Source organism: Pieris brassicae, chromosome 12 (assembly GCF_905147105.1).
Source record: "Pieris brassicae chromosome 12, ilPieBrab1.1, whole genome shotgun sequence".
Classification (NCBI taxonomy): Eukaryota; Metazoa; Arthropoda; class Insecta; order Lepidoptera; family Pieridae; genus Pieris; species Pieris brassicae.
In genome coordinates, this window is record NC_059676.1 from 496926 (window position 1) to 509294 (window position 12369).

The window sequence follows — 12369 nt, forward strand, 5'->3', positions numbered from 1 at the left end:
GTACACTTTTGACCGATCCTAAATCGAATTGGTACGTTCTATGATTGCTTTGTATTATGGCTATCTTTTTAAATGTTCTCCAAGCTCCGAAGGAAGTTTGCAGACCAGATCATAACATGGCTAACATGCAAACACACTTATTTTCACTAGTTCGTTTAGCGGATTCTCAATGACTCCGTAAGAAAATAAAACAACTAAATGCATAACAGGATCCCAGAGATAATTGTTTATCAACGTCCTGCGAGACCAGTTAAGGGGGCAATTAAGATATTATTAATCAGCTTTCTTTAATTGCGACGGAAACATTGATTGTATTCATTACTATATCTAGCCTTTTAAATCTAGAAAATTGATTTTGTCGGGAAACTGATCAAAGAATGTTAATTAACCATAATTAGATAATATTAAATATAAATGAAAACTTATTGTTTTAGCATCATTTATAAAGTGTACCATATATACATATACATTATATTATTTAAATGAAGAAAGACACACAGTCGTAAGGACATTAGTTAAAGGTTAGACTAATAATATAGTAACTTGTAATACATAGTTCAAAATACGCACAAACACTTACTAAGAAATTGACGGCGTAACTAACAAAAAAGCAAAAATATAATCAAACTCAAAATGCGTCTTAGCTGGAAGTGACCATTTATTATTGGACTCCAAACGGGACAGTTCCGGTCAAATAATAAGTAGACCATGAAAAATAAACACTTCACGGCTATAAGTTACGAATCACAAAATGTTAAGTTAGTTGAACAGTAGAACAAATTAGTTTTATTATAGCTGACGATTTCAAATAAGAATGAGACTCTCGGCACGTTATTTTACATTCTGCTGCTCAATCGCACGGCATCTAAAACGGGACAATTTTGCGTCCCACAATTCATTTCGGGGACACCGGTACAACCGGTAAAAAGGGACAGACAAAAAAGTAAGTATCAAATGTGACGATCGGCCGAGCAACAATATTATATTATATTGTATACACATAAAGGTTAGTAAAGATGTCATAGTCGAGTGTACGCAGACATTCGTAACGACTGCGTTCACTTTTTATTTATTCCAAGTATAGAAAAGCACATAATCCCCCCACGGGAGTCAACAGAAGTAAACATCAGGAAACTAAGGCCTACTCACGGAATCGGGACGCGTCTGTTTTCAATTCCACGGATTCTTTGCGGTTTATGATTATTAAAAATAACTGAGACACCACAAGGGCGACGTGATACGACATCTATATTAACAACAAATATTTGTTTATTTGTTGCAAAATAGTTCTCCTTATTTACTTTTGAAACTCGCAATGACACAATGTTTTATGTTAAAATTATGAAACCGACAAGTCGCAATACTCCATTTTTAAAAATATGACAAGTTTTTAAAGCATAACAACAAGCCAGGTTCAATATTCCGCCGCACCAAAAAGCAACTATAATTACAACAGCTCATTATCCTGTGCCCCACATCGACACAGCCTACTTTCAAACAGACATCGTTCACCGCGATTATTCCTTTAGAAGAGCCGTGTCGCTCGTGTCAGGCATTGTCGCTTCTGTTTCGCCTTGTTGGTTTTTTTATAAAGCAGATGGCAAAACAGGCTCCCTGATGTTAAGTTACACCACTGCCTATCGACTCACTGCAAGAAAACTCACAAGTGCGTTGCCGGCTTTTTAAGAATTGGTACGCTCTCTTCTTGAAGGACTCTAAGTCGAATTGGTTCGGAAATATTGCAGTGAGCATCTAGTGGTGGTACGCCTTAAATAGGGGCTCACTTGTGGAACGACGGAGATGCAGGTGATACAGATGGTATTCCGTATTCAGCCTCGACGTCCAATGATGAAACTTAGCTGCAGATAACCTGAACAACTACTCTGAACACTCTCTATGGTAAATGCGGTAGAAGATGCAGAGAGACACCACACCTCTACGCATTCGAGTCGCTCTTCGTTGAATACATTTAAGTGGAAGAAGTTAGTACTGGGGAGCCCAGTGATAAGAACGGTACCTACTCCATGTGGGCCAGTGGTACTGATATTGAATCAGGAGCGACGGGGTCGTCATGTTCTGACTCTTAAAAATGCTTATACGATCCAAAGCGGCACATTTCACCAAATCTTATATGTTTATGTTTCATACGCCGCGCCGTGACCGCTTATTCGCAATATACATTTTCCAACAATTTACAGAACCTTAAACGAGTTTTGGATTCCGACAACGATCCATTTGCATATCAAACACATGACGGTTATATTATCGATAATTATATAACGATAATTTTACATAATCATATACCATTTTTTAAATTTTCAAAAAGCAAAAACTAGACAAATACTTTCTTGAATTGTTTAACTGAAGTTGCTACGCTTAATTGTTTTGTTATGGTTAATTCTATTAGTATAACGTATGCACAGAGCAGTGAACACAATTTCTGGTACATCGATTTAGATCATGATTGATCTAACAAACAAGCAAATGAACAAAGCTAAAAAGTATATGGATATTTATTTAGATCAGTGTTGGCCTAGTGTCTTTAGCGTGCGATCTCTGAGGTCATAGGTTCGATTCAACATCGATAGACTTTCTTTCTATGCGCATTTAACATTCGCTCAAACGGTAATGGAAAACATCGTGAGGAAACCGGATTGCCAAACCCAGATCGACGGCGTGTGAACAGGCACAGGAGGCCTAGAGCCTAGGATCACCTAGTGATTGACACATGATTATAAAACATACAGCAATGAGGCCCAGACCACAAAGGTTTGAGTGCCAATGTTTTTATTTATGGCACATTCATTTATTTATAAAAAAAATATATACGAGTTATAATTATTGAAGAGTTCTTGAATTGTTTTTCAGTATATATTAATATAAAAGTATGAGTAATACAACAAAAATAAAAACGCAATAATTGGCCTGAAAATGTAACAAGCCATTTAGATTACAGACACGAAAGACAAAACAATTGCAACAATGACTTTAAAATTCGCTCCAAATTAGTTATCATCAGTATATTTATTTTTATATAACACTGGGCAAACGGGCAGCAGGCTCACCTGATGTAAATTGATAAAAGTGCGTTGCCGGCCTTTAAAACATCATCATAATTAACATATTACTATCTTTAGATATAGATTTTTCGTTGTTTGAGTTTGTTTCGGAAGCTTCAACACGTTTCCTAATTTTACCAACTGCAAAAACTGTTAGTCTTATATATTTTTTATCCTTTTCTTTAAATAACAGAAGGCCGTTGTACTCAGTTGCTTAAAGCTAGCAAAGTGAACGTAGAAACCTCTCAGGCTGCGAGCAGCATCTTATCTGACAGGCTTTCTAAAGCTCTCGCGCCCACCTTCTGCGGAGTCTCCCTACATCTACACGTCTCATATCTTGTAGGGTTTCATCTTGTATTTTTTATACTCTTAGACATCACCCAGAAACCGCGTCAGTAACTCACTCTGTCTACCAGTTCTTCTCATAATCAGGTTTTGTATATATATAAGATACATTGCACAAATTTAACTTAAATATCACGTACATACCAACAAAGACCAATAAAACGCCTCAAAACAGCGATACGATGTACTAAGTCCCAAATCCCACACGTTTAATGCACCTTTGTTGTGCTCCTGCATTCTCGACCCTCGCTAAGTTTTTATTTAAATTCTTATCTCGTGTTGCAAACGGCGGAAATGCTCGACTAATTAACGACTTCATGCGGGATGACGATCTTGTAGCCATCTCATATATTAAACACGACACTACGAGCGCAAATAAAATGTGAGAATCATTCGTTAAAATGTTAAAACGTTAAAATGTTAATTCGACGGCTTATTTTGAATTTCGAATGGATGATCAAGTTAGGAGGAAATACGAACGTAGGCAATTAATATAATTGTTAACTTAACTGCAGTGAAAACTTACTCAATCGAATAAGAGTGCAGTGTTTTTTATTCGAAGCTAGGAGCTTTAACTATAAACATACGCGCTATGAGCTTATAATATGTATGTATATATATAATATATGTAACTATACGATACGCTTCCCGGTTAAATTCGCGGTTTGGGCGCGGGCTAAACCGCAGACGTCTAATGGGCAGAGGGTGGCAACTGGCACACCAGCATGGGAAACCCCTTATACATCCGTACTACGTACAAGTACGTAAACTAAGTAAATTTTTAATTTTAACGTTTTCTACGACTGTATAACGATACACTATTTTACGTGTACCTTATAAACGACGAAACATTTGGTTGGTCGATCTGTTAATATTCATAGATATTACATATTTATTTAAATATATTAACTTAAAGCTCTGAAACAATTTTTTCATTCAACAATATATTTAAACATATACATACAAATATATTTTAAACGATTTTTATACAATATTATTTTACAACATTTAGGTTTTCGAATAAAAATAGTATACTGTACTTAGGTACTTCAACAATAAATTATCAACATAAATGTTCCCTCAAAAACTAGATAATTTATTAATGTTAACGTGAATCGATCAATATTATCTATAATAACATTATTTATAAGAAAGGAACTCACCTTGGGTATGGGTAAACAAATGCAGGCAGGCCAATAAAAAAATCCAGTTCCCTATCCCAAAACGGCACAATTCTGTCCGACACATCTTAACAAACACGCGCTGAGCACTACACTACAATGTTTAATTCATACTTTTCACATGTTCACATAAAAACACGATTATTTCGAGAAAATTATGCGAATTAACACAATGCTAGCAAATACAACGAGCCGCCATTTTTGTCCGATGTACAGTCAACACTGCTTCGTTCAAAAATCCAACGCGAACTCAATAATAAAGGTCAATGTACGCACAATCTTATTATACGGCACACACTAATGTGAAGTTGCTGCTGTAGAGTATAACAAAAATGGTTACAATCCTGGATAGATTAATACACATACGTAGTCTATGGAGCTCTATTGTTTACGTCTTACCGTCTCACAGTTAACTTATAAATGTATGTGTCTTTTAGGTTTTTAATTTAGGAGAATAATATATTGTTATATCTTCAACTTGTGGTTACAATAAAAGAATATAACGTCCAGGAACAAACGGAGATGGTTTCATAGGCTGTGGAAGTAATATCTATTATGTACTGCAGCTATGTTTCTGCATTACTAGTAGGGTTGGGATTATTTTAAGTTTGATCCGATTTGGTGGAATCGTTTTGATGACATTCACTAGGTCAATTGGAATTACAAAAAATGGAATGAAATTACAGCATTTAAATATGAATATTTGACATATATTTTAAATAAAATAAAAAAAGTTGAACTTAACATTTGAAAATACAAGTGGAAACACAATATTAACCTAAACTTTATTAAAATTCACTTTTTATAATTTTTTTACATGTTGCTTTACTAAGACATAGTTATGTTTTTTTCAGCCTAATGTTTTTTTTATAGAACAGTGGCCAACGGGCAGGAGGCTCACGTAATTTTAAGTCATTCCGCCGCCCATTCGCACTCTCAATGCCAGAGGGCTCACGAGTGCGTTGCTGGCCTTTTAAGAATCGGTAGGAGTCCTTTTCTTGAAGGACCCTAAGTCGAATTGGTTCGGAAATACTTCAGTTCAACTTAAGGCTAATAAGTAATTAAAGTCTAAGATAATTTGCAAAAAAAATATTTAACATAACGAACGTAGTGTCCAACAAGACTACTTACAGTCTCTATTAAAGAGAATACACTCTGTTCTTGTGTTCTATTTTTTCATTCACTGTTTAGCACTTAATACTAACGTCCACTATCACTAGTTCAAATGGTTTTGTCCTTTTCAGTCTCTTTCTCACTAGGCACGTGGTGTCAAGGAGTTGAATAGCCTCGACATTCACGTGTTGTGGACCTATGTTCTTGGGCTCCACAGTTGTTTTTGTTATAGTGGCGTCGTTCTCTACATTAAAGTCCCGATGGAAGTCGTAATGGCGAATGTATCAGGGAGCATTGGCTATTCCCCTTAGCACTTTTTTTTGGAATCGTTAGATTACTTGGATGTGGCTACAACTGGTACAGCCCCACAGCTGGCAACCATACATCCATACCAGTGTCAGGACTTGATTGTTGATCAATAATTTATTTTGTACAAATAACGTGGAACGCCTTCCGAATAACCCGTACAATTTAGTGTAAGGGAGATCTAACTTTTCGCGCTTCTTTTTAACATTCTATTGGAAATTGGTATCCAGCATCATACATAGGTATGCTTTAGCTGAATTTTGGAACGGTACATTGACGTTATCAATGTATACGGGCAGCTAATTTGATTTTCGTTGGTAAAGTTTATGTGAACTGATTTAGCCTGATCATATCCGTCATTTTTTGGTCCCCAAGCCAACAGTATTTATGGCTTTCTTTTCAGTAGCCACCGTAGATACAATAGCAGTATCATCGGCAAAGGTCACGATTACGTTATCTTCTAGTTCAGGAATATCGGTACAGGGCCGAACCTAATACACTCCCTTGCTGCATCCCAGATTTAATTCTTAGAGTTCTAAATAATAATCTTCTTGTCGTAACCTAAACATTCTCTGTGTTAAGTAATTGACAAGGATATTTGAAGTTTGACGAATCAGTAGTTTCTTTAGTTTATAAACAAGTCCTTGGTGCCATACTTTGTCAAATGCCTGAGCATACATCCAGAAAGACCGTAGACCTTTTTATTGATTAACGATAATTATTATTAAAGATTTAAAATAATAAGAAAGTTTAACTACGATGGTTCTCTTAAGCAAGTCAAGAAAAGCAGACAGGAAACTCCAACTAATAACACAGATTGAGGGAAGAGCAACGCAATAATTTTGTCATGACGCCTGTCTAAGGCACATATAAAAGAAACATTTCTTTAAATCAAAGTAGAAATTGAAAGAACAGTGACGTTTCCGATTTTGCTATAGAAATGCTTGCTAAAGGCGGATCTTAGTAATTTACGTTGTGTCCAAATACCAAATCGCGATCCGTTCTTTGATTCACTATTATTCCAATAGTTTGGATTCGATTAGATCGTACATCCCTATAATGATAACTTGCTAACGTACATTTGTACTTATTATGATTATATTATGTGTACAGGAACATAACTACAGAGTACAGAATCAGAATCTGTGGTTAGGTCACTAACTTGATAGTTGATAACTCAGGGTTCAGGCGACAACTGCTTTTAAAAATACTAAACCCTAACTTCTAGTTCATTTTGTCAATTAACAGTTGTAGTTTGTAAAATTTATGACTGAAAATTGTAATATTCTAGCTCTTCTATAATTGTAAGGAATAATATCAGTGTATGTGATTAAAAAGTAAAAACTTAGAAATATGACTTTATAACTCTGTGTTGAAAAAACAATAAGTTAGCTGAACTAAATCATGAACACGGTTTGGGAAAACACAAGTTACTAGTAGTTTTTTCGAATTTTCAAAATGGATTTAATCTATTCTATGAGACGTAAACCTTTGAAATGTGAGCCACCTAATTTAGATGGGTAAGTAGTATACAAATGTTCCTATTTTTTGTATGTTTAAATTATAATAAATTATAGTATATCTAAACTTTTTGACATACCTACATTTTGACAGTAAGTAAATAAGTTCTAAAAATGAATGAATGAATGACTATAATTTCAGCACTACAGACCCAGAAGTAGTGCGTCCAATATGCACAATATCGGTGTGTAACATTATAGCATTCACATCATTTACTGAGCTCTCAGATGTAGATGGAGACACCTGGGGTGGGCATGTGTATGTATGTGATATTATCACACCATGGAATAGCTATAAAGTTACAAGTACTACACATCCTGTAAGTATATGTGCCAAAAGACCCACATTATTATGGAATAATTGATCAATGTAACTAAAAAGTTTGCCTTCTTTTTAGGTATCTGCTCTTGAGTGGGATGGAGAAGGCAAGCAGCTGCTAGTTGCTACTACTGTAGGAGATGTATATGTATATGGGCAAAAGGATTATTTATTAAATGAATGGACTTGTTTGTATACAGGCAATTTTCCAGGTAATCCTAATATTAATATAATAATAATAATGATTGACAGACTGGTTTGACAAAAATACAATAATAATGTTTTGTAAACTAAGGTCAAGTATTAAATTACTGATGATTAAATTACATTGAATTAATTATGATACCATATACATGAGTCACAAATGAAATATTTTTTTTACCATTACTTTGGTTTACACCTTACCATAAACAAATACAAATATTGATGAATTCACATTTAGTTACAAGTTTTCCGATTGATGCCGTTGATGTCAGTAAAAGAGTAGTGCTAACCATGACTAATATTGTTACAAGCTAGGGGATCGAACTGAATATGCCGTAAATCTCTTCAATGGTTTATATGTAAATAAATCAATAAGGAATTTAATTACGCTAATAAGCCACAAATTACACGCAGAATTACACTAATTACCACTCCCAAAATACAGTCACTAGTTACTTCAATTAAGCGCACTAAACACATTCTTCAACGCCTTTATCACTGGTCTTCACTATATTCGCAGTTTTTCTCTTTGGTGTTTATTATAGAAATATGGCAGTCTACCCATCTTCGTAACATTATTTACAGTTTTAAACAGGAGTATGTAATGTGATGTGATGTTATATGATGCTAAAATTGTACTTAGAAATAAATCTTTTGTCTTTAATTTGTTCAGGCGAGAGGGTGATTAAGGCGATTTTCTTCCACAATGGACGTAGAGTTCTGGTATCAGACAAAAAAGTTGAGGTGCCTATGACTGAGAGATTTCAGTTGTCGAGGAGCACTCCCACACTCAAAGGATTTGGGTAAATTTAAATTAGCCAAATGAAAATGTCTCATTTTTTTATTCAATTTGATAACTGTTTGTATTGACGTGCCAGTGGAGCGGGCAGAGAAGGTGTGTGCATAGTGACGGGGTCGGGGCTGGTGGGAGCGGTTTCAGGTTGGTCGGCGCAGTCTGCCGTAGTGCCACTTCGTCCCGCTCGGGATCGCGTCACCGCCGCGGCCTTCGCCCACAAAAGTCAGTATTGTAGCGCTAAAATTATACATAATATTGGCGAAGGAGAAAAAAAAATCACTTGTTGGGAAAGATTATTTAACACTGTACATTATATAAGGCTATAATTGCTTTAACATACTAGCCATCTTATAATTAATCTTATTAAACGGCACTTGGCACAAGGAAACAGCTTCCTCTTTAAAGTAACAAATAGGCAACTTGTGGTAATGTCGGCAGACGGCAAGATCGTAGTCGCCGCCTTGTGCGTGTGCGGCGGTCGGGCATCTGTGCGGGCAGGCGCCGTTTCGCTCACCCTTCCTTTGGCTTTGCAGCTCACACCGCTGCCCACGCTATATCTCCCGGACGACACGCCGCAGCTGCCCGGTCAGTGTCTTTTTGGGTTTTGTGATATCAGTGATTTTAATGAACTACGATTTCATTAGTAGATATACTTATATGTTCGTTTAGTGTGCCTGAGTTGGAAGTTGTCAGAGGAAGTAGACAGTTTGTTCGTGGGCAGCACCACGGTGACCCTGTGGAAGCTGACAGAACGAGCGTATCCCGTGCACAAACTATTGGCCAAAGGTGATGGTTAAAATATTTAATCCAGATTATTTCATATTGAAATTTTTAATTATTTATTTCGAGTTTCTCTCATTAATTCGCTCTCCATCAGGTTCCGTCCAAGGGAACACTACTCCTGGGGGAGGACTGAAGTCGGCTTCGGAGTGCTTCGCCACCCTGGTGAGTGTAATTTTCATACCTTCAAACTGTTAACTGTAACTTTAATGGCATGTCAACAGTATAACATGACGTCTTCGGCAGAGCTGGCAGGCGACGGGAGCGTGGCCGGTGGAGGGCGGCGAGGCGGCGGCGGGCGTGGCGTCCGGCGGGCCTCAGGCTGCCTCGCTGGCCGCCCTCGCCACGCCCAGGTCCCTGCATCTCATCGGAGACTCGCACCACTACGTAAGCATTACGTAACTAGAGCTACCCTAGCTCTCGTAGCTTCTGTATGTGAAACTGAACTGTCTATCTGTGCAGCTCTGTTCACGGGCGGTGGTGACGAGTAGTGAGGTGTCTCCGCCGTCTTCTACTCCGCCCAAGAAGACAAAATACGGGCCTGGCCTTTTACCGGTTAGTGTGTGTATATATGATACCAAAATATTACATACCGAATAAAAACATCGATGATCATGTCCAGAGTGGCGCGAGATGCGCCCGCGCATGCAGCGTGAGCGTGTCGTGGTCGGGGTGTGCGGTCGTGGTCGTGGACACGCACTCGCAGCTCCATCTCTACAAACACACGCCGGCGCACGAGCACGGTATTGGGATCCATTTATTTCTATTTACCAAAACGAACTCCGCTCGGTTCAGACGAATTGTCATACTGTGACGTCATTTGCAGCCAGCCAAGTGGTCTCTCAGACGTGCACGCTGCTGGAGTACGCCACGGTGAGCGGACACGACTGCGTGGACGTGCTGATAGGACTCAAGCCCAACGTCCTCGAGGCGCTCTACGAGAGGTGCAGATCTCATCGTCCGGTGATAAAGTTTTAGTGTCGTTTTGTATTTTAACACGATTTTAAATGACATTGCAGACTGACGGAGAACTTCCAGCGACAGCCGACCGCGTTCCAGCAACACTACTACTACGCCTGGATCCGCCTGAGAATGCTGCTGTGCAGGTACGCACGGAGACGCCAATAGAGCGGTGAGAGTAGACGAGCGATGATCGCGGCGGTAACGAGCGTGTTGCCCGGCAGCATGATCCCGAGCGGACAGGCGAGCGCGTCCAACTTGACATCGGTGCTGATGAGCGGGGCCTCGAGCGCCGCGCTGGCGTGCGCTCTGCGCCCGCCCGCCCCTCGCCCGGACGACAAGGACTCGCCTTTGCACGCGCTGGCAGCCCTGGCCGGCCTCTTCGACGAACAGCCCGACCACGACAAGGTGCTCTCGAGAGATTTAGTATTTCTAAACGGTGGTCGTCTGACCGAATCGGAAAAGGATTCATCAATTGGCTCATGTTCCCCTTTCCAGAACCTGTTGGCGCTCGAAGCTAAAGCCGAGGCGCTCGGAGAGACGGCTCTGTCGGCGCTTCAGCCGCTGCAGGCTCTGCGTCGTCCGCTTCGGCGGGCTCTGCACACGGCGCTCACGGCGCTGGCGGCGCTGCAGACCTCCACTTCCCATCACGGGTGAGATCAAATCCTCCGACACCAATATCACGCCCCGATGCTTCGATTCAATTTATGAATGATTCAATTACATCCGCAGTTACGAGGTGTGGGCCGATCCGTCGGCCCTGGGTGTACTCCGCAAGCTGCTGGTGGTGTCCCGCTGCAGCGCCCGAAGCACCTGGGGCGGGGTAGAGGCCGGAGCCGGTCTGCAGTCGGCCTTGGCCCGCCTCGCCGCTTCGCCCCACAACGTCAAGCCGGACCTGCTGGGTGACTCTCTTTCGCCCCGGTCCGTCTACGAATACTCGCCCCGGAGCGAAGCACGTGAACGTGTGCATCTGTTTCAGAGGAATGTCTGACCCTGTGCGTGCATAACTCGTCCCGGGTGTGGGACGTCTCGCCCCGTTGCGGAGTCGTCGCTCCCCACTCCAGGCCCACGCCTTATTACGTGAGTGCGAGCGTCGGTTATATTCCGTTATTACAAAACCATTTCTATCGTAAACGAGAATCCCATGAACAGTTGGAGTACGGCGTGGAGCCCGAATCCCTCCGGTACGTCCCGGAGCCGCCTACTCACGCCGTTTCGGAGTTGACTCCGTCGTTCGAAATGGACGCCATAAGGTACCGTGTTCGGCAGTCGTCTCTAGACCTCGGCCTCCCGCATCTACAGGCGAATGCATACTCGCAGGTACATGTATTTGGGCGGTGGCGACAAAGGCGGCGGCAGATGGCGCGAGTGCGGGCGTTGCGGCGCGCGAGTCCTGGCCGCCTCTCTCTGCGCCAGACATCCGCTTCAGCGGGCCTACGACGGACGCTTCATCGGCGCCTGCAGGTCGGTATTACTGCTTCTCGATAGAATTCGTTTCGTATTTTAGGCAATTCATGACTTCTTTATTGTTTTAGATGCGGAGGAAAGTGGAGTCTCGTGTCCAACTTCTAGAATTAAACGAATAAATTAACTGAACGTACAATCCATGTTTCTCTCTACTCCTTTTTTATTTACTCGATCGGGGCAAACACGACCGGCGCATATTAAATTGATTGTTTCCATTCCTATAAAATGTGGTCACGACAAGTGTCAAAAAACAATAATTTAAAAGAAGAAAGGCATTTAAACTAAATTGCAAATCACATTGGAAAAAACTTTAATAAAT

The 12369-nt window shown here is 40.2% G+C and overlaps 2 protein-coding genes across 8 annotated transcripts in view; one reads left to right on the top strand and one right to left on the bottom strand.

Annotated features, from left to right (window-relative positions):
• LOC123717392 (netrin receptor DCC) overlaps nucleotides 1-4862 on the bottom strand; it is a 43494-nt gene extending 38632 nt beyond the window's left edge. For all 4 annotated transcript variants that reach the window (XM_045673365.1, XM_045673363.1, XM_045673364.1 and 1 more), the window contains exon 1: nucleotides 4568-4862. In XM_045673365.1, coding sequence (XP_045529321.1) covers nucleotides 4568-4652 — 85 coding nt within the window. In that variant the 5' untranslated portion in view covers nucleotides 4653-4862. The remainder of the gene's footprint in view (nucleotides 1-4567) is intronic.
• A 2284-nt stretch (nucleotides 4863-7146) lies between these two features.
• LOC123717400 (mediator of RNA polymerase II transcription subunit 16) lies at nucleotides 7147-12186 on the top strand. Of its 4 annotated transcripts, XM_045673378.1 has the most exons (20): nucleotides 7147-7524; nucleotides 7667-7844; nucleotides 7923-8055; nucleotides 8721-8850; nucleotides 8926-9065; nucleotides 9282-9428; nucleotides 9513-9629; nucleotides 9721-9788; nucleotides 9870-10010; nucleotides 10086-10178; nucleotides 10246-10366; nucleotides 10450-10567; nucleotides 10643-10729; nucleotides 10808-10991; nucleotides 11082-11236; nucleotides 11316-11485; nucleotides 11563-11663; nucleotides 11736-11836; nucleotides 11904-12047; nucleotides 12119-12186. In XM_045673378.1, exons 1-20 carry the CDS (start codon nucleotides 7463-7465, stop codon nucleotides 12153-12155), a joined length of 2427 nt encoding a protein of 808 aa, XP_045529334.1. In that variant the 5' UTR covers nucleotides 7147-7462; the 3' UTR covers nucleotides 12156-12186. The 4 variants fall into 4 exon arrangements, with proteins under 4 accessions (XP_045529334.1, XP_045529333.1, XP_045529332.1 ...); XM_045673377.1 differs by having other exon boundaries at nucleotides 11563-11836; XM_045673376.1 differs by having other exon boundaries at nucleotides 11736-12047.
• Nucleotides 12187-12369: the final 183 nt, after the last annotated feature.